At 40.9% G+C, this 22,935-nt stretch overlaps 1 protein-coding gene across 7 annotated transcripts in view; it reads left to right on the plus strand.

Annotated features, from left to right (window-relative positions):
- The window catches only part of fhod3b (formin homology 2 domain containing 3b), an 88,666-nt gene that overhangs the window by 40,788 nt on the left and 24,943 nt on the right, over positions 1 to 22,935 (plus strand). For all 7 annotated transcript variants that reach the window (XM_044207554.1, XM_044207555.1, XM_044207556.1 and 4 more), the window contains exons 4-5: positions 11,835 to 11,902; positions 13,064 to 13,169. In XM_044207554.1, the coding sequence (XP_044063489.1) occupies positions 11,835 to 11,902; positions 13,064 to 13,169 (174 nt within the window). The remainder of the gene's footprint in view (positions 1 to 11,834; positions 11,903 to 13,063; positions 13,170 to 22,935) is intronic.

Consider the following 22,935-nt stretch of genomic DNA (forward strand, 5'->3'; position numbering starts at 1 on the left):
TTTAATTTTCCAAGCATGCATATTTTTCAAAATAGTCATTCTGGGAAGACATTGGTTAGGTTGTCAAACTGAGAAACTAATAAATAAAGCACCAGAACTCTTTCTCTTGTTATAATTGTGGCTATGATCTCCAATAGCAGATGGTCTTGCTGTTCTTTTTCAGTTCAAGTTTTATGCTTTTAAGGACATTTACTTTAAACTGTTTTTCGTCAGCATAACTGCAAACTGAGCCCAATGCAGGCATTGGTTAAATTAGGTCATTAAGGATTATGCATGGTAGAAATGTCTTGGTTTCCTCCACAGAGATAAACAGCACTTTTTGGAAAATGCAGTGGATACCCTCTCACGTGACAGATGAATGATGAGGAAGAGGCCCAGCGTATTGCTGAAAAATGTAGACAAGGAGCCTGCTGCAATATACTGGCCCATCTCTTGTTGATTTTCCCTGGGCAACATGAGATGACATAGGGCACCCATATCTATCAAAGGGTTATTATTGCATTTTATCTCAAATTTGTGGAGTCGCACTGTATCTCCTTTCATCATGATATGGATTAATGTCTGCTGTGTGTGTGTGTGTCAGAGTTGATGGATGCGAGCTGCCGTTACCTTTCCTCTCCGAGACAGGCCCGGTGTGGTACAGTGATCCTGTTATACCATATTTATTCTGACCAGTCCAAATATGTCAGGGGTGCTATGAGGCCCAGTGAAATGACTGTTGACCCTCCCCAACAAGGTGACGGGGAGGATGACATGCTTGAATTTTTGAGATATCGCTCGATTTTTCTTAGCACTGTACAACAAATCAAAAACAGCCTCGTGTTCTCTTTCATTTGTTAACTTTAAAGTGCCTCTGATGACATTAGTGCTTTGTATTGAGGTGTCAAAATGTAGCTGTAGAAAACTGCAATAAAAATCACTTTTTCATGCCAGGAGTTGAAGTACATGTTGAGCAACAGTGCTTGTCTAATATCCACCATCAGTTTGTACAAGTCAGTCAGCAAAAAGGAGTTCAATCTAGGCCAATAAGAAAAAAACATTATTATTTTGCTAATAGGCGGTCGTTGACTGTATTAATTTGGCTTGCCAAGCAAATATTAAATCCTTATCTGCCAGCGCTATCACGAGTGAGAAACTTCTGATATGGTCCATGAGGAATAAAACAGTGAACACATCAGTCATTTGGCATTGTTAAGTGGGATTCTGAAGAGAAAGCAGTCAGTCATGTTGATTGTGAATTTGTTCCAGTTGGGCAAACAGGTTGGCCCCAGAGGACAAAACAGGTCTTTCAGTCCTTTGACTGTCTGTGCCAAGCATGGATTATATTCATTTCAATGACACCTCAGAATAAAGCAGTGTCTATCCAAACAAAACACCTCCTCGACAACAGAGATAATTAACAATTCAGGATGAAACTGTCTCCTGGTCCATAAGAAATTTTATGTTTTAGTGCATTTGATGTCTTTTAAACAATTTGGATTGGCCTGTAATTGCATGTTTAATATTTACAATGTCAGATCTAAGTCTACCGTAAGCACAAATATAATGCCTCTCTAATTACAGTATGCTTATATATAAGTCCATTTTATCTTACCTCTTTGACTGTCATTAACAGTGCTGACTTGACCCTTCCCCGGGCTCTGCTACCTGTCAGCAGTCAGATCACACCCAGCTTGGCATAGCAAAGCCAGTGCCAAGGTGCAACAATTTGACACGAAAGGGCACTCATGCGAGACCAGGATGGTCATGGTAACTGATGTTAATGATCACAGATCACTGCAGAGTATAATTTGTGCCCTATTTTATCTCCACCATTTTATCTTTTAAAGCTGGACAGTGTTTTGATAAAGCTCATTCCTCCTTGTTTATCCTTCATGAATTCATTAGAACTCATTTCACTGTGAAGACTTTGAAGGCCAGATCCAAAAGTGAAAGATTACACACACTATAAAAACAAACTCATGCACTAGCGTGCTTGATGATTGTACTGTAGGTAACGTCTCTGACAGGCTGATTGTGGATCTGGATCAAAGATAATGGTATAAACCTCACACAGCCAAGAAATGAGTAGTGTTTGAAGATATGTATTTGAGAGAAAGAGAGCTTGATCTTTTTGTTGTTTCTGTCTTCATAACTCTGTGAGGATTGTCCATACTTGTACAATCCTGTGCTTCATTTTCAGCCTTAGTTTTCCTCATACATACTTAAACTCTGGAAAACTTGGAGCCCTGCCCTTACAGGTTTTCCGTCCAGGCTTTATTTTGTTCAGTAGCCAGTTAAGTACGCTTCCATATGTTTTCAAATGCAGCAAGTACTGCATGTTGCCTTTGTAAGATATGCCTAGTGCAATACATTTTATCTTCTGTCAGGCATTTATACATTGCTTTTTGGCGCTGTTCTGTGAAAACCATCTATCTCCAAAAGAAGAAAAACAGCCCTGTTTTCAACTTTGTGACAATGTCCTTTGGGTTTTTAGATAGTGTATTTAACCTCAGGTAGGTGAAGTTTTTTGAGCCGTAAAGAAACACGTAATCATTCTATTTATTTGAAAAATTCTAAATCCCCAAATTTGGATACATGGTTTTCACTCAACAGTGATGCTTTGTAAAGATCAGATTCTTTTCTCTTCCCTGTCAAATGTGTTTTTAAGTGTCCGTCTGTCTCTGACTGGTGGAAGTAATTTCCTTGGGTCATTATGGGTTGGGAGCAACACTGATGACAGGGGGCTGCTCTTATTAGACTGGATGTCAGGTTAACTATATTGCGTCCTTACCTAAGCTACTTATGCACAAACCAGGTGTTTTGAAACATAGACTGTGTGAGATGGGAGACCTTTTTTCCATCTCTTTTCCATTAAGTACAGTCATAGTGTGGCCAGTATGGAAAATGAGATGGTGTACTGTCACAGATGTGTGTGTGTGCTTCCACATCGGTCAGCTTCCTATTCCTAGAGCAGAGTCTGAAATAGATGTGGTCTCAGCACAACTGTGTTTATTGGACAGAGTTTTGCACTGGTGCATTTCCCCACGTGTCAGGTTGTTAAGAATAGGAGGGAGCAGAGTAAGTCAGAGGCACAGAGACAGCCAAGAGAAGTGAGAGAGGAAGAGGGGAATGAGGCAGGTTAGAGGAGAGTCACTGAGGTCATTGTTGAGAATATTTTCCAAACTTACTTAAGGAAGAAAAAAACACTTTTAAAATTCTCATTTAATTGCAGTACATGAAATGAAACGTTTTTGGTTTTAAGGATCATAAAGTCTAAATTGAGAAAAGCACTTGGCTTTGCGGAACTGTCTTTTATGGATAAAAAGATAAAAATCCCAAAATAAAAATCAAGGACTACAGCATATGTGCACGCATGTGACAGTAGGGGAATATATGGACTGAGATTTAAAATCTTACTCTTTAAGCATCTGGTCCTGCATCTATATGCACATGGCTGGTTTTTACAGCAGCAAGAAAAGTTTGGCTGGAGCAACTGCCAAGCAACACATGGGGATCGGCCTCGACCCAGCCTCCTTCCAACTTTATATACAGAATATTAAAAGAGCATTCACCAACAGAGTCACAGAAATAATACTAATGACCAGCTTCAACTCTGTCAGCAGTTACTATAACTTTATGGTGACTTGCTTTAACTGTGTTACAGCTATCCTTGTCACCACCCCCAACCAGACCCACTGCAGTTGTTGATCCCCTAGTTTATATCTGTGTCAGGCTTTTGTCTGGTCTGCTGAATGAGTACATGCCTGTACTCAGCTCTCCGCTCCACTACCTATTTGTGTCAGTGGTGGCGAGTGTGGGGAAACCCTGCTGAGGAGGTGAAAGGGGGCAGTGGACTACAAAAAAGCAGAGGGGGAATAACTGGGGGGGTAGTGAGGGTCACCCCACCTGGTAGCTAAGGAATGACTCATTAGACAGGCAGGCACTAATGAAAGATTTGTCTGTCCTCACATTGGCCTTGCTGTCATGTCTCTTTCCTCGTCTGGAATTCTGCAGATTCCACCCTCGCTTTCCTCTACTGTTTCTCTTTGACAGCGTCAGATAGTATCTTGATGGCTGGTTAACGTACAGTTTATTGAAGAGACTTACCAGGAGATAATTAGCCTGCGATGCCCTATAAGTGCTCTGCAGAACCTCTCAAGAATAATGAAAAGATATATGATGCTAAACAGTGGGATTTTGCTCTAAATGCCACTGCTGCCTTCGAGAGGAATAACTGTGACTGACAAAAACGTAAACTTTCACTGGAAGTCTTATGTAAACACATCAATAAACACAACAATCCAATTTCCCCATTTCCATCGAGGTACAATGAGAACTGTTGAGCTCTGTGGGTCAGGTCTTGTGTTTATTGGAACTAAGCTGTGGTATGCCTTGGTATCAAATGTCTCTGCCAGGATAGAGTGTCACAGGCCAGACACCTGATCTCACTGCTTCCCGTGAGATTTTAGACACTGCGCTCTCCACACGATGTGCAGAGGAAGTCCAGGTACATCTGCGAAGGAAATCAAATCAGAATGAATTAGCGTGGTTTATTTGCATGTTGCTACCACTGTCATTAACATGTGTCCAGACATATTTTATTGTGAATCTTGCAAGATCTTATGTGAAAGCTTCTCATAAAGCAATTATCTATATTAATGATAGCAAAACACACACAAAGGCAGCACACATTTGACTTAAAGTTTTTACAGTCCTGCACTGTATGTTAACTATTTTCTCATCAGCCCAGATTTATTAGTTATTTTGATGATTTTGATCTTGTCCCATGTTTTAGCTGTGTGTCTACTTAGAGACTTTCACGCCATGTGGGTCCACCCAGGCCTCCCTGTGAGGCCTGCTCCCAATGACAGAGGTTTCTTTAGTCTGTGTGGCCTGACTCGGTTTTCTCTAATCTAAACCATCATCTCCATATGTCTTCCATCACAGCTTCCAAAGCATTTGAATAAACTCCAGGCAACAGGAACAAATTAATTAATGTCTATTCCTCTGTGCACTTTGTAAACTGCCTGTGTGCATATTCTGGCAGTTGTGCAGTGTGTAGTGCATGTTCATGTACACCCACACACATACACACACATATTGTCCATATAATTGTCTTGATCCACTTTTCGGTTGCACTCAGTACCCAAACACGTTGAAAGTGATCTCAGTCTTACCTGCATTCCCTCTTAATGATTTCCACCTGAGTGCTATACTCTGCTTTTATTGACCCATCATTCACCTTGTGTTTACGTTCAGGGAGAAAGGGATAAAAAGAGCAGAAGAAACCCCAGTCCACAGGCAGATGCACATGTTGGGAGGTCTTCCACCTTAACTACTTGTGTTTTCTTCATAAATTTTGGAACAGGAGGTTTCCCTTACAGAGTGAGAAAGGAGGAAAGGAAAAAATGAGAAGGAAGAACTGTTGATGTTGTTGTGCTGCTGGTTTTCGTGACTGCTGAGGGCCATTACGCATACTGTAAACTCAAGGATTTCTCATGAAAATACCAGGGGACAAAAATGAAAGATGGGTCGCTTTATCCTTACACATGGTAAGGATAACAGTGGCTACAGATGGCTACAGTTTGCCTGAGCTCAGTCTGACCGCCGTCACCTCTCACAGAGTCTCTGGCCTTTACTGACCAGTGGAAAGGGCTCTGAGCTCTTTGAGACAAGGCTAAATGCAGACATTGGCAGGGCACTGGCTTGGGACTGAAGTCCACTCTTAAGGTCCAGCTTTGACCAGTCTAGAACTTTGCACCACAAGCTGACTTTTATTCCTGCAGGGCTGCACAAAAACACAGTACATTTCCTGTCGTTTCATTAATGTAGATTGTGGCTTCTTAGTTGGGTGCATTTAATAGGATTCACCTATGCGATCTGTTGCTTTTCAGTCTTTGTGATCTACCTGAAGAGTAATCACTGATCAAAGCAGCTCCATGCAATATCAGAATCAGAATCAGAAATACTTTATTGATCCCCGTAGGGAAACTCTTTGTTACAGTAGCTCGCCTTTACATCAGTGCACACAGGAGAAGTACTAGCAAACAATATGATACACTATAAAACACTATAAAAACAGGTCAGAAAATAAATTAAGTATCAGGTGGGTATAAGTATAAGATAAACTAAGTGTGAAGTACCAAGTGGGTTTACCGGTTGATGATGATAATACAGTATAATAATAATAATAATACAATGTAATAAAATAAGTAATAAGCAGAGGTGCATGTACTGTCGAGAGTAATAGAGGTATATAATATCAATAACAATTAATAAGAAAAACTAACATGGGAAAACTAATATTGCACAGGAGTAGTACACAGAATATTGCACAATTATTCAATTATGGCAGAGATGTAATGATCAATGTCCAGTTTAGTGACCTAGGGTCATACAGACTAACCCTTAGAGGGAGGAGTTAAAGAGTTTGATGGCCACAGGCAGGAATGACGCTCTGTGGTGCTTTTTGGTGGGATGAGTCTTCCGTTCCAATACATGGAGCGATGACTGCGAGGCAGTTCAGGCAAACAACTTGAGTTGCACTGCTACACTGACACATGACACATTCTACTTACTGCCACAGGCATGCAGTGTACCCTTGACCCCACTCTTGTCCTCTGCCAATGCTTCTGCTTCTTGCAAACACAGCTGCAATACTGCCGCTGCTTATTCAGGTTTTAGAAGCCCCACATCCAACCCAGAATCCACCTGTAGGCTCTAGAGTTTTCTCCATGGAGGAAAGTTAATTATAATCATCACTCCCCATTCCACTCTGAGCTGAGCTTCGACCATGTTTGTGAGAGTGATGGGGTGAGAGAAAAGGGGGTTATCGGTGGCATCATCATCGAAATAAAAAAGGCTCTAAGCTGGTCAAATGTTGGGATATTATATCACAAGTGAGCTTTTCTCTCCCCTACCTCCTCCAAAGAAACTCTGAATGTTTTTTTTTTTTTTTACTTATGTTAGCTTGCTAGTTGCATCAGTAATAGCAACACAGCACACACAGGGTTGGCTAAGTGGGTGATGACAGAATGATGACCTTGCATACTGATGACCTTCTTTAGTTCAAAATCAATATCATGTTGTTGTGAGGGTGACAGATACTGATGAAGAACGATGCAGCAAAGACAGACCAAGTCTGTCAAATTTAAGGTAACTAGCCTCTAAGTTCTACACATAATTATTATTCAGCTTTTTTTACTGAATCATATTTAGCTGTTTCCTCCCAGCCTGGTTGTAAATGTTCCGTGGTTTCATACCGTACTGTATTCTTCTCAACCGTAGCATCTCCACATCCCACATGAAAGCTGTTGATTTTTATATCCAATCACCAATACGATGCTAGGGATCCTCCTCTTCAGCTTCTTGTCTGACAGCTCCACTCCTGAAAGCAAACACTGTTTAATTTACAGCATTGTGTGCCTGGTTGTCCTGCCCAGTGGGGTCTTTGTGGGTTTCCTGTCTGTGCTTTGGATGTGGTTTATGTGTTCCGCCTGCTGCGCAAAGCATGAGCAATGGTAGTCATCCTTTTCATTTTATGGCACTTTCTGGAAACAAAAGCTTGCAAACAGAGAGAGAAAACTGAGCATGTTAGATAATGTCTGCTTATGGAAAATGAGCAAGGTTAATGGCTTTATTGGCAGACAAATTTTGATAATTTGTTAGCAGAGATAAATAAAAAAGTGACCCACAACTCACACAAAACAGCATTACTGTGTGCTGGCACTGGCACAGAGAATCAGATGGTGTCTGAAGCAGCACAAGACAGATTTGCTTCTAAAATTTGTCTTCTCAGCAGTAGCACAACCATCCATGAAGTCCTGTCTGAATGTATCAGGCCCCACACTCTTCTACTCCAGGTAGTTGAGACACATTCCTGATGATTATAGAAATTCCACTACTACTTTTATGAATCTTATAATTATGAGACCATTACATCCCTGTAGCTATTCCAGCTGAGAAAACGTGTATTGCAATTTAAGAGGAGAAAACAGCTGCTCCCTATGGTACATCAACATGAGACTTAAAAAAACCCCACTTTCACTCTGTTGAGTCATTCTACTGTCAGGTTCTTGTCAGTAAAAGCCTAAGGGGAAAGTAAAGATGACAGGAAAAAATGGGCTGCTTGTCCTCATCTGCACTCATGCACTGTTTTAATTTTAAGGGTGTCTTGTTTTGTGGTATGAAGAGTAATTTGCAACATGGTTAGATGGCTCTTCAGTCAAACTCCTATTGACATTAAAAAGGTATATTATATTAATGTTACAGTCAGGCTGTGGAGAGCTACATGGCTGCTGCAATTTGTTTGTGTTCTTATTACAGCTATATTATGTCTAGTCAGAATTGAAAGATGCATCTCAAGTGCCCAGAATGTTTTGCAGTGCCCAAACTATGTGTTATCCATCATATCTTCCTATGTTCCTCTAGGCCTAGGTTTGCCTTGGCCCAACAGCAAATCCATGACAAATGTAGGGAGCTATTGAGTTTGCAGTTTCAAGTGGTTTCAGGGATTCAGGTGAATGTGACTATGAGAGTTAGGGTTCACAAACATTTCCTCTGAATAAATGAGTGCCTAGGTTCTTTTCCTAAATAGAGAAATGCAGGAGGCCCATACTTTTGGGTGCATATCTGTGCCAAATGGTATGGAACTAATCTCCACTGAGCTATTTCTCATTAGAGATGGGCCTCTGGGAGGTGCATTGGTGTGTGGACTGCGGACAGGAACAGGGAAGGAACTATCTGTTCCTGCAGATGGGCTTCTTTTAGTGTTGGGAAGGAATAACTCTCTGACAGTTTTATTGTGGTCCAAACTACAGGGCTAAGTAGAGGAGCACAAGCCTTTGTGCGAATGGCAGTAGAACTCTGCATGGAAGAATTTCTCTGCCATTCTGTTGCTGATGGACAGACACACACACACACACACACACACACACACACACACACACAAAACATACTCCTAGGATTTATTCAATCCCTGTGGCAGCCCAGGTGCTGATGCATCACTGCCGTAGTGCTGTGCTGTGTGATCTGGGCAGAAACATCCCTGGTTGTTCAGCAGTGCTTGGTGTAATTTATCTGTTGACTGATTAACAGTCAATGTCAGTGAGGAAGAAGAGAAAGAGCACACTGATTCAAGACCTGGATTGAAGTAGGAACACAAATCAAGTTTGTTTTTTATGGTGAAGGTGTGATGAGTAACCCAGAGCATCTCCCTCTGTCTTCCGCTCCAGTGATCAGAGAGCTTGTCTGTTTAGAGATCCATAATCTAAACTCTGAGTCATCCTCCTGAGATACGGGAAATGGATGTGGCCCTACCTTGACCTGCATCATAGGGTGAAGTAGTAAAACAGATTTGGCTCCTTTTTACATGATGTAGGATCACCAACAGATCTGAGCCCTTACTTTGTCCATGGCAGAATCATGGTAATGGGCTTCAGTTCATGCCAGCTGCATGAAGCTCAGACAAAATATATAAATATGTATCAAATATATAAAAATGTCAAAGTGATTTTATTTTAGATACATTCAAAAGCAATCACACTTCTGCATAAAAGCACTGGAAGCACAGCAGTATTTGGTGTTGTTTTGTTTTTTGTTTGTTCTACATTTTACAGCCATAAAACTGAATGTAATAATAGTAATTAATTGCTATTATTTATTTATATATCACTTTTATCAATAGAATTACAAAGTGCTTTACCACAATGATAACGGTGATAATAAATATAATCAGAAGTTTAAAAAAGTAGTAAGTAAAGGGAAAAAAATATACAACTAAAAAAATGTGTCCGTTTTGAGAGGAGATTTAAAAGATGTTGCCGACTTGGCAAACCTGAGATGCTCAGGCTGGGAGTTGCACAGCTGGGGGGCCCGAACCGAAAAGGCCCGGTCACAGTTCCTTCCTGTTATTTATAAAGACACAAATCACCAGCATTGCACAGCTTCCCCTCTTAATACCTCTGGACTTGTAGAGATTTATTCCTTGTGGATGTTGTTGCCAGTGACTGGCCGGGACTCTTCCGTAAAAGACCAACACTCATCTACTCATCACACATCTGAGCCATGTACGGCACTGAATGCACAAAACATTTAAAGCTCCACAAAGCTCCAATCATACCAAATATCATTAGTCATAAATTAGAAACAAGGCATCTTCTAAGGATAAGGAACTCTGCTGGAACTGGATCGTGAGGTGTTTGATTTCAGTGTGCAACCTAAATACAGAAATTTGAACCGAAGTTTGACTCATATTTATAACTAGCTTGTTGACATGTTCTCACCGAATTTGTTTTGTCCTTTTCACAGAGGGATTGGATTTTATGATGTTGCATGATAGTTGTCTCAGTGGGCCTCCATATACTAGCTGTCACTGTGTGTGAAGGTTTATGTGTGTTGTGAAAATGTTGTGTGTCACTGGAAAGACACCCAAAGACATCAGACCACAAGTACTCACTCTGTCTGGTCCAGTGTCTACAAGTAGCCTGTGTGCGCCCACACACACCCTGTGTCTGTCTCTCTCTCAGTTCATCAGCTGAAGGGACAACAATGAATAGAGGCCTGTTGCTCTGAATCCCAAGCGTATGCACTCATCGGTGTGTGTTTCTCACACTTTTGAATAGAATTAGTGGCAGCTGTTTGTAAAGACAGAAATCTCGTGGGCACAACTCACTTGTGTGTGTATGTGGGTTTATGTGTATGAGGGGCGTAAGAAAGCAATATACAGGCTACATATGTTGTGTCTGATTATTTGCTTCTCTCAATTGCATGTTTGGTTATTCAAGTTCTAACTAAAACATATGCATGCACCAAAAGTGATTAATCAATCTCCTGCAACTGCAACAGCTGCAGTGGTGCAACAAACAGACTAGAGCCACATTGCAAAGTGTTTTATGTAAGGGGTGTGTGTGTGTGTGTGAGAGAGAGAGAGAAGTGCCTCACTGTCTTCATGCCTGTTTGTGTACATGCCAGTCTCCTGTCAGATCTTTGCTGACTAAGACATATCATCATGCCTTCAAGCAACAAAGAATCTTTCAAAGACAGAAAAAAGAGCCTCACAATAAAAAGCAACAGGTGAATAGAAAGAAAATGCTGAGAGAGAAGCAGAAAGTGATATTACTAAACTGCACTGCACTGGACTGGACTGTGTCTGCAGCAGTAACAGGAAGGTTTTGCTGAGTCAGAGAGAGTTCACTCAGCAGTGATGAGTGAGCTACAAGGATTGTGCTCAATGCTGCCACTCCCTGGCAGACTGCATGCAGGGTGAAGGACTGTCAAAGTAGTTGCAGGAAATGTTTGCCTCCATCACAAGCATCTGTCATCCTTCACATGTCTCCTTTAGCACTCTGTGGTGTTTCCATAACTGATTAACGGGCGTATTGTTTCTTAGCCATTGTGGTGGCAATTGGCTTGAGTTTCTGCCTTGACTTTGTGTTATAGTAAGCTACAGATATGGCTTTGTCAGCAGGAAACATCCACTGTTGACTAACTCTCCACAGATGTGCTCTGAGTTGCTCCTACTGTTCTTAGCTCTCACTACCCCTCTTGCAGGATATTTTTCACATACAGCTACTTGGGATGATTGCTGGCAATGATATGTGCATGACGTAAACTCAAGGAAGTGATTTTGAAGGAGACATTTGTAGTTCATCATGGAAACATCATGTGTGATGCAAGCGGTACATTAAAACACTAGTAGATAGGCACTTTATTTTTCAAGAGAAGTCACAATGATTCTGAATCTCGTGTGCATTTGTTTTATTCACTTTTTATATGACAGCATCATAGAAAGATACCACATGTGTGACTGTTAGTTGATTTTTTCCACTCTCTCCTTTTCTCTCTCTACATAGAAAAACTCTACAACTCAACTGGACGGGAGTTACGGAGAGCCCTCTTTTCCCTGAAGCAGATTTTTCAGGTAATTATTTCTCTCTTTTAGCTTTCTATCTTTCTATCTTTTTTTAAACTCTAGCTCACAAAATCAAGTGAATTCCACTGTGTCTCGTGTTTTTCATGATCTCATGGGCATTTTCCAAAAATGCAGCATTTGTCAGCATGTGAAGTATCTTCTGCCATGCTCCGGGGCTTTGAATGTTCCTGTGCATGTAGACACATTAACATGCAAGAACTATATGTAGTGTGCACACATGCATCAGTGCCCACATGCACACTCACACTTGGACACAGCATTGTTTTCTTGAGGCAGAGTTGTGCTGCTGAAAGTCTGCCTTCGTGGCAGCTGTGGAGTGTTCAGGTCTGGTCATACTTCACACACAGAGGCTGGGCTTAGCTGGCCTGGCAGGCAGTCGGCCATAGAGGGGGAGGGTTAACCGACAGTTAGATGGCAAGGAGAGCAACAGACGTTGATGCAGGCCCAGAATAGATTAGAATACCTCACTTTTTACACTATGAGTGGCTTTGTAGGGTTCAGTTGTAGAGAATATTTATAATGCTTGTTGTGTAGTAAAATGTCCACTTGGCCTGATATCAGTATTATTTCCCTATGTTGCAGTAGTGTAGTGTACATGTATGAGTCTTAAATTACAGAGTCTTAAATTACAGAGTCATCGACAGGTGTGAGAGATGCAGGTGGTTTTGTCATCGACGACAAAATGTGTGATGAAGTGGGGAGGCCAAAGAAACAGGAACCCTTTTGAACAAGCTGCAGATTGCATTGCTCATTGCACTTGCAGTAGCTATAACTGAATATAAAAAAAAAGATGATAGATACGTTTATTCAGCTGAGGATTTTGTAGAGGCTGAACTGAGAAATGTGCTCATGCTCTCTGGCAAATGGTACATCACATGAAGAAGTCTGAGTGCCTGTTCTCTAACTTTTGGTTCCAGATCAGTATTTCTCTGCATGCTCTTTCTTTCTTACTCTATGATTTGTAGCCAACACGCATGTGCTCAAAGGTTTATCTAACTCTGAGGATAGTTGTCCAGAGGTAGGCCGAAACTAAATCCATCAAATTAATTAAAAAAAAATGTAAACTTTGAAAACAATATAGTTCCTCCTGTGTCTATGATGTATGATGGCTCTTGAATATTTCCCTCTTTCTCTTTGACCTCTTTCCAGGATGACAAGGACCTGGTGCACGAGTTTGTGGTGGCAGAAGGACTCACGTGTTTAATAAAAGTGGGAGCTGAAGCCGACCAGAACTACCAGAATTACATCCTCAGGGGTACGTCCACAGCAGAACAGCACAGCTTTTCTTCAATAACCTCACAGCATACTTTTCCTCTATTTTCTCACACCTCAATTTACAGCACAGGCTAATCAAGGATGTTATTAATCAATCCTGTAACACTTTTCTTTCCATAAACCTATCCAGAACCACATGCGTTTACATACACCTTGTGAATTGATGATTCTGCCTGATGACCTTCTGACACTCACACACTAAAGGCACATAAACAAACTCAAATGTGTGCCACAGATAATGTGCAGGTTAGGCCAAGTTTAGCAGCTGGTTAATTTATCTGTCCCATGTCGGTAAGGTGAAAGATCATATGTGTTCAGGTCGGGGAGGGGCAGGGGCAGCATGTTCGGGGATACTAGAGGTCACTGCAAGGTCACTACCATTTAACAGCCTGCTGTGAGGGGGCAGGTCACACATCCTTAAGTGGCCAATAAAAGTTCTGGCAGGATATTGCAGATCATAAAACTAATTTCCCCCCCTTTCTCTTTTTTTTTTCTTTCTCTCATTTATATTTTTCCTCGTGTGTTCCCTAATCTTTTCATGAAAATTTATTGCACTTCTGTTAATTAACCTGAGCCTGTATGTCAGGCATTTTTAGTTGTAGTTTTTTTATGTAAACTACATAATATAAATGTAGACACAAACGCACCCTTGGATCCAACTTTTGCGGTAAAAAGTTTCATTTAAGGCTGCAGCTGCATAGTCCAGACACCCCTTTTGTTATTTCTTCATTAAGTCTTACTAAAAGGAGTCACAGTGTACTTGACCCTCATAATTTGGGTGCACATTTCAATCAGATGTTACCCCCCTCATGTTTATTCAGTTAGATGTTGCTCTAATTTTCCAGCCTACTCATTGTTGACCTTTTCTGTTATTGAAAAAAATCAAAGAGCAAAGGGTGGATGTCTATGACAAAGTACTGAAGTTGCCCCCCTGGGCAAGTTAGAAAACATGACCGTGACCCCTGCCAGGACTACCTCTGTAGGCTCTGATCTTTAATGTTTGATGCTTCATGTGAACTTGGCCTGATCTCTGACTCAGACAGATAAATCACGTGGGGTAAATGGCCAAAACAAGGCAGAGGAAGAGAACGACAGTCTTTTGGAAACCTCAGAGTTAAACACATGTAAGAGTTGTTAGTGTCATTGTGCTGTGAATGATGAGACCACATCTCATATCTTTTCACTCCTCCTTATTGTACAGTCCTTTTTTTCCCTTTATCTCCCAGAGAATTCGGATAAAACATCTGTGTCGGTGCGTTTCTGTGGGGCTCTCTTTATTCTTTCATGTGCTAATTTATCGCTTCATCTCTGCAGACTCTACAGTTTCCCCTCATGTAGCGCTACATCACCATGAGAAACTAAACCAAACTACCACTCTCCAAAAAGCCCTTTTAACCTGTTGCAACTCCTGACCTAATTTCTTCTTGACCAGCTGAGAAAATGTGGAGTGTAGCAGATCACCCTCCCTCGTGAGCCTTGTGTTGGAGAACACAAGTCGAGCATGTGCTGGAACGCAGATGTACAGGTCAGAAATGTATACAGATCTGGCTGCTTTACTGTTGATGACTACCAAGAGGAGCTATGTCATAAGGATTCCCAGGAGGGGAGTAAATTAGATGCCTGAAATTTTCACACATGCAGTGAGAGAGAGGGAGAGAGAACCAACAGCAGCAATTGCTTTGGTATCAAGCATTGATCACATCTAATGTGGGTTTTTTGCTGTAATGTCTTTCAAGTTGAAGCCAGTAAAAGAAAAAAAAAAGAAGCAGGAATGCAGCCTTGAACCCATCTGTCTGGTGTGCATTAAAAACCTCCCGACAAAACAATCTTGTTCTCTTTCATGAATAAGAATCAATCTTATGGGGTTTTTGTAGATGAAAAAGGCACACGTGCACACCAGTCTGCATGCATTTTACAAGAACAGGTTCCCAGCCTTAGCTCTCTGGAACATTGCCGTCATTGTAAATGGTAGTTCCTGCAGCTCTCTCAGCAATCTACACCATCTCACTTTTTTCTTTTTCCTCACTTTTTCATTCCGTTTTCTCAAAGCCCCTGAGGTGACTGTGGCCAGTTAGTGCTCCCACAGTGATGTGGGGATTTTCTGGGTCTGTCTGGCTGGGCTCAGGCCCCTCTCTGGGCCCCTCACACCTGGCTCGGAGGGCTTCCAGACCTGGACTTAGCTCCGTGGAGACTTGCATTTTGACCCAGGGGAAAGCTTGTATGCCTTTATCACCCCATCAGTGGGAAAGGGTGTGAGGTCACTTTTTCAGAGGTGCCTATGCCATCTGGTACTCCTGTAAGCCTTACACTCAGCCCTGGTGAAGTGCTGCAAACACACAGGAGCCAAAAAGATAATGAAGGGCTCATTAGGGATATTCATTCTTCAATTTGAAAATAAGCATTTCCAACAGTTCTTGAAAGCTTTGGTTGATGAAGTGAAAAGCTGAGTGAAGGTTTGATACTGTATGTTTTTGTAGTTAAGATTGTTGTTTCTCAAACTGCATAGGTCTAATGGGGTTGTAAAATGTTATTTCTCTTTTTAAATGTTTTATTACAATTAATCTATACATTTTAAGCTACTCCCAAAGTCTTTGGCTCTCAATCTACATCTAAAGTATGGAAAACAGATGCAGCCTTTTCTTTGAGTCAAAATATTTCATCACAATTGAAGAACATTGGCTTTTTAGCCATGCTAACAGCATGGCTCTAGGGATGGCAATGTCTTGTCTGTTGGTCAGTTGGTCTGTTGGTCCAGACTATTACATGAATTGCCATGACAGTTTGCATAGACATGCATGGTCCCCCTACTTTTCTCTAGCACCTCCAGCAGGTTCACATTTGTGAGTTAAATACATCAACAACTGTTGGATGGATAAGATGGTGAATGCGGTAAACATTATACCTGCTAAATATCAACATTCTAGTATTATAATTCTGAGCATGTTAGCATGCTGTTATTAGCATTTAACTTAAAGCACTACAGTGCTAAAGTACAGCCTCACAGAGTTGCTAGCATGGCTGTAGACTCACATCCAGGTAATGGACAAAATGCTGTAACTGGAGCACTTTACAATAAAATGGAATCTAGGTAATAAATCTGTAATAAGCACAGCATTTAATATTTTGAGACCATGTCAGAAGGGTTTTCTGAGCATCTACTTGTCATCTACTTACATCATCGCTAATGCAGATTTACTGTGAGTAGCATTATGTCATCCCGGTTTTGGAGACTTATTTTCCAAACATATTTGTGTAGCTACCTTGAACTACACACAGCCGTACTAGAGGTCTAATAATCAGTTCCTTTAACTGAGTCATCAAGGCCGCAGTAGAACATATATATATATACGTATAGAGGTACAAAGAGACCAGATAGACCATCAGCAAATAGAACTGCTGATGCACCAGGTGCACTGCAAAATATTGTAAGGTGTTTCTGTTATTTTATCCACTCCCTGTATATGCTTTTATTCCACTTTCTATCCCATTGTTTGAAATAAAAAAAAATTAAATAATAATACATAGGTTGTCACGGTAACACTTCACTGTTGATAGCACAGCCCTAAAATGAAAGCAGCTTGTGCAAAAGGTCAACAAAGTTTCTTCACTAAGCTCTTTTTCATTATGGTGAGAAAAAGATCCCCACGGTGCTTATTATTATGAGAAAAACTGGGAGACGAGGTGGAAGAACAAATAACAAGGTTTTTCCTGGATCATCGTTCCTCTTGTAGTATTTACAGAAAGAGCAATAACAAAAGTAACAACTGTGTTTAGTTGGTAACTGTAAAATGGGAGTGGCAGAGAGAGGGCAGATTAACGACAAACCAATTACAGTCAACTTGAAGCAATTATTCCCTGCTTTGAAATGTTCACTGTTGACATTCCTCACCATACTATGTTTTTAGCAACACTTTCTCTGTTTGCACTTCTTAAAGGCCATGCCATTTCTGTCTGCACACTGTTGTTTACAAAACACTTGCCATCTCTAAGTCTCGGTGGAATTAAATTGGAAGTAAAGCATAAGTTTTTGATTTATAGGAATTTAGAGAAACAGTCTTTTTTACGCCTTTCAAAGCAGTCTTGGATACATAAATTACCTTCATACCCAGAAGGCCATATCTCATCGCAAGCTGTATTATATTGTATATACATAGGCTTACATGCTATAACTCATATTTGTGAATTTATAGCTTCCACAGAAGTGGGAGAGTGGAACGGTCCAAAAGTATTACGGTATCAAATAAGTCATGCCCATATTTCATTTTGTGCTTTTATCTCATCCTTTCTTCCTCTCTCTTTCTATCTGTATTTCTCTCTCTCTCTCTCTCCTGCTACTATTTCGAGATCTTCTGTTTTTAATGACACAGCAGTGATGCCATACTTTAAAGCACCTTGACTTCCTGGTTTCCAGAGGGAACTGCTCAAAGGGCCTCAGTGGGAAAGAGAGGTGTGCTCTAGTCAAGTGTTTCATTGCCTCTTAAACTGTCTGGGACCTGGAACACTGCTCCCAATTCAGCGCTCAGTCCAGCTTTTAGTGTCACACACAGCAGTAACTTTAGTGGGCAGCAGTCCTTTTCACAAGGCTTCAAGTGCACCTGAAACACAAGACCCTTTTGTTGAAATTGTTGTCGGTCTCTATAGTGTTTCTCAGTGTAGCGGCATTACATATAATATATGGCAGATCACCAAGGCAGAACAATCCAGTGACACATCTGTCCATCGGTTTGTGTGGCTAGAGTCTTTTCACTGTAAACACAGTAGCTGCTAATTTCTCTTATTCACCCCTCCTTTGTAGTGTAAGGAGTAATCAGTGAAACCAGCAGCTCTGAGGTTTGGTTAGATGGAAACCCTTAAAACTGCCATTGCACAAAGCTAAGAACCAACACTATAGGGATAGTCAAAGTGTATATCTTTATAACCAAGCATTGCGTGCAAGCATTGCTTGATAATGATCATGAGATAATTTATCAAATTTTAAAAAACATTTGGCTGATGGACTGACTTTGCAATGATCTCATCTAGCTAATGTCACTCAGAATTTTTTTTAAATGTTTTTCCAATCAACCATTACATACTAGACCGACATTTTATTTCTCTTCATTTAGAATCAGGATCATTGTTTCTGTGTAAGACCCAAGTTCTTAAAATATTTAAGAGAGCGTAACTGAATTCTCCCCTTGCTGGTTTGACCATTTTGCTGAGCATTAAGTGAAAACCCATGCATAGTTGGGTTAACAGTGTTGTTGGAAGCTCTAGTTGGAAACAGTGTGTATTGTGTTGTCTGGCTGTGTTATAGGTCGTCTGTTCTAGAGGGGGGAGACCTTTTAATATGGCCCATCGTCTGGATAAACATTTCCATTCTGTCTGGGCTGGCTTGAGAGGCCTTGTGCAAATGTACCAATGTATATGCTGGTTATTATAGGTGTGATCATTTCCTTGTTTATGTGATCGTGCAAGAATGATGCATAGGAGAAGCTGAGCAAAGGCCCTGTTAAATCTTCTAGGATAAAGGAAGTTTGAGAGGGAAAATGCCGGAACTGCTGACACACACATGTGGACAAACGCTGTGTTTGGAGTGAGTAGGATATCTCCAGGAATGCCCTTGTTGTACCAATAGAAACTTGAACTCCTGCTTTGTAATGAGATCTCATGGGAACACGTTCGTGTTTTCCACCCGATCTCCTGCAACTCTCAGAGCCAGCCACTGCTCCTGCTGCCTCTTTGTGCAAAGCTTTCCAATCTGAAAAATACTCTCATACACACACTACTACCACTACACCACTACATTACTACTACTACTTTATAAAAGTACTAGTTGACTCTTAAACCAAACAGCCAACATCCCACCAAAAAAATCCCAAAAATGATTTTCATTGCTTACGAGATTTTGTCCTCTTGAGAAAGCCAATAATATTTTAATACATAATTTAGCACATGTACCTGTCTGAGACTTCTCTCTTTTGGGATGACAGGAATTATTTGATTTGGTTGGAGGAAATTTAGGAAATGAGCACTACACATGGTTTCAGCCTACAACCTATCAACTCTCTTTGCTCCATTGGCAACACTTTGTCTTTGCCTCCAGCAGGGCCTCTCTCTATTAAATTAAATCACCAGCTTTCAAAATGACTGACATACCCAGTGCTGCACTAAAACATACACTACTGTTTTATATTGTCTTGGAAAAAATTACACCACTTGGTATTTTAACACCCTTTACATACGGGTTAACAATTAAAAGTTTAAAGTAAAAACAAAATTCACCAGACAACCTTTAACTGAATAGAACGTGTTGTCATGTTTTTGATTAAGCCTAGAGCTTTGTTCCTACCGGATACATCCCACCCTGTCCTCCCCCTGTGTCAGACCCTGCAGACCCCCACAGACCCCTTCAGATCCCCCTCACATGAGCAGACCGCTTGCATCTGAACCCAATTCAACCCCACCTGCCTGACCTATATTCTGCCTCCTCCTTTTTCTTTTCCCTTCATTTGTAGAAGTTTTTAGCCTTAGCAAACCCATTGGCAATGGAATTACAACCCTGCGCTGCAGCCTGTTTTACTGTAACAGAATTCAGTATACAAGCCAATTATTATTATAAGAATGTTTGATTTGGTTGATTTCTCTAGCTCTTATTTTATCATCTCTGACCTTGCTGTCTAAGATACATAAAGTATAATTTGGAAAAAAAATAAATCTTTTGCAGTAATGTAGCTTACAGGCAGATAGCATTCGAGTGGGTTTTACAGCTGATTCTTGTGAGCTGAGTGTTTTTCGGGACTGAATTCAGCACATGGCTGGCCAGAACCAGAGCGAATCACACCACTACTCTCCTAAGAGCAGTAAGAATTTACTGCAGCTCATCTTTCAGTTCACTTTATAAGTGGGTGGATTTCATGCAATAGCTCTTCCCCTCTTGGATGGGGTGGGAAAAGCTCATCTGTTGGGCTTTGCCCAGTTGTTCATTGTCCTAAAATGATTTTCTAAAAATTCTGTAGTACTCTAATCTATCACCGTTATACTGTTTTAAATAATAGAAAATAGTACATGTTTTAGCCTTTTTATTTTCCTTTCAGTGTTGTACTGCAGTGCCTGTAGAGCGTGCTAAGCCAAATACTGGAAAGGCTCCCTTGCCTTACTTCATTACTTCCTTGCCTAATTGTTCCATTAGGTTTGTTTGTTTGTCTTTAGGGAATTTGTTTGGGCTTAGGCCCACAGTGAATTGTGTCAAATAGTGGCAGCCATGTATTCAAGACTGAAAATGGAAGCACCCCCCTGTTGTTTTACTGTATGGGGTTCAATGTAAGTCTGGCAGTCGACTCTGTGACTGGAATTGGCCTGGCAGAGGCAGTTTGTCTGGCTCTAATGGTCTGGGTGATTAACTGAATAACAAATCGAACGTAACCCATGAACATGCCTTATCCAGTTCATATATTGGCCTGAGTAATAAACTTGTGGTTTTATGGTAGACAGACTCTAAATGAGAGGCATGGATACAGTGATTATAAATGTCAGTACCAAAAAGAAATCTGTCAGCTTTTAAAGTTTCACTCCTTTTTTTAATGACACTAAATTCTGTAGGAAAACATCAAAACAGACAGTATTTTATAAAGCTGCAATAATCAATATTTTTGGATTAACAGTTCGTTAAATGACTGTAATGTGGTTGCTCTTGATGGTGAATCCTCACCCGACTCTGCAGTCCCCCTCATCTCGAGTCTTTTTTAGAGTCTTTTAGGTAATTGTTTTGGTTTTACGGCCTGCAACTTTACTGTTTTGGTTCACTCACACTGCTCTCATCAACCTTGTTTCCAGCTACAGCAGGCAACTGTTTTCAGCGATAAAGCTCCGATAAATGCACCGTACACTACCTGCCCAGCACCAGTTTGTGACTAGCTTGATATTTCCCTCAGGAGTTGGTGGAGACTAATGCTAAAAGGAGATTGAATATTGGATTACATTAGTCAAATGGCCAATAGGCATTTGTTAGCTAACATGTTTACTGTAACAGCTTAATATATCAATGTCGTGTTTACAGCTTGTTGAGCTGCCCCCAAGAGGCCAAAAAATCTATTTATACTTACATGTTTACTTAAACTTTAGTGAGTGGGCATAATGTGGGCAGAAACTATAGTATAACTATAGTGAATTCACAGGTCAGTGTTCAGTGCCGTCTGTGTCTGCCCATACGTTCCCAGAATCCAGTGTGGATACGCCACTCGTGAAATTCTAATAATTTACTATAATTATAGTAACATACTAGAACAAGAATATACATAAAAAAGTTATTTTCCAGTAAAGCACGTCCAGCTGACATGGGTACGGGGAGGCACACTTCAGACCTGAGTGCAGCTCCTGGCTAATGCAGTGCACAACAAGATTAGAGCCTCTAGGTTGTACTGTATGGGATGGAGATTTGGCCCCTATCCCAAAGTCCTGGTAAAATAAATGTTGCACAGACAGACAGTTTGGCTGACCCAGTTTTGATAAATTCCAAAATGTAAATGAAACCAAAGGGGCAGAGTGGTGAGTGGAAGGGGAGTGAACAGTGTTTTAGAGGGGAAGCTGTTGAGTTGATTTCTTGCATCTTTAGAGATAAGGTTGTCTCTCTTTTTTTTTATGTCTATGTATGAGTCAGCTGGCTCGTGTTGGTGCTACCTACCAGACCTAAGAGTGCTTCTCACCTCGGCAGTGGTCAGGGAGCTGCCCTTCCTGCACATTCCTGGGGCTATGGAAGATAATTGCTGTGGTGTATGAGAGGGAGAGGCCCTGAAGAAACACTTCCACCAAACCTCAGTTGCTGAAGTTTTTACTTCTTGCAGAGTTCTGGTTCAAACACAGGAACAGGGTCTGTCTCTTCCACACAGTGGGTCTGTGGTTCCCCTCTGCAGCTCGATACCATTCAAATGTTCTGTTTACTCTTAAGGCAAATGTATGTTAAGTATTGAAAGAAATGCAGTGTGAGAGTGCTGCACAGACGCCAGGCTGCTCATTGAACACTTCCAAGTTTCTTTTTAGCTAAATCTTTCTTCCTCAGCTATCCTTCCCCATAATGACTTACATTTAAATTCTAATCACTCTGCTTTGAAGGAAGCTCATTGTCTGCCAGCATCTCATTATGTGACATCCATGCAAAGGGACTTAGCAATGTTAATGTTGTACTTTGTGTGAGGTATTGGAGAGCTGCTCATGATTACTCCAATGGAGGCCCAGATTTTTGGCCCCAGATCAGTGCTCGAAGTGGAGAGTGTCCTGTACAGACTCAGCACTCACATGTTCTTCTTATTAACCCTCTTCCAAAGTTATTGATGACTGTCTGTTGTAGAGTTTGAAAACAAATCCCAGGTTCTGGACCCACAGTCTCAGCTATCCACAAAGGTACATGGCTGGGAAGGTACGCCATAGTATAATGATTTGATCACACTTTTCAAGCCTGAACTACAACTACATAGGTTACTTTTCATTTTCCGGAGCAGTTTCATGACTAATTTAATCTAAGTGTGTGGAAATCAGTTCCATTTGAAGTTCACAAAGGTGCTTTTGGGAGTAATTAGATGTTTCCTTTAAACTGTTTTTGACCAGACTCTGAAGGTTGCAGTCTCCCATAATGAAAGGTATTTTTTTTTTTTAAACAGTTACAGTATCATTTTACTTTACTTTAACTGTTCACAGGGTAACTGCAGTCCATGTGGTTTCTGGTACTCGAAGTTGAGTTGTGCAGCTGGCATTGAATAATTCCATGAAGC

Source organism: Siniperca chuatsi, linkage group LG9 (genome assembly GCF_020085105.1).
Source record: "Siniperca chuatsi isolate FFG_IHB_CAS linkage group LG9, ASM2008510v1, whole genome shotgun sequence".
Lineage (NCBI taxonomy): Eukaryota > Metazoa > Chordata > Actinopteri > Centrarchiformes > Sinipercidae > Siniperca > Siniperca chuatsi.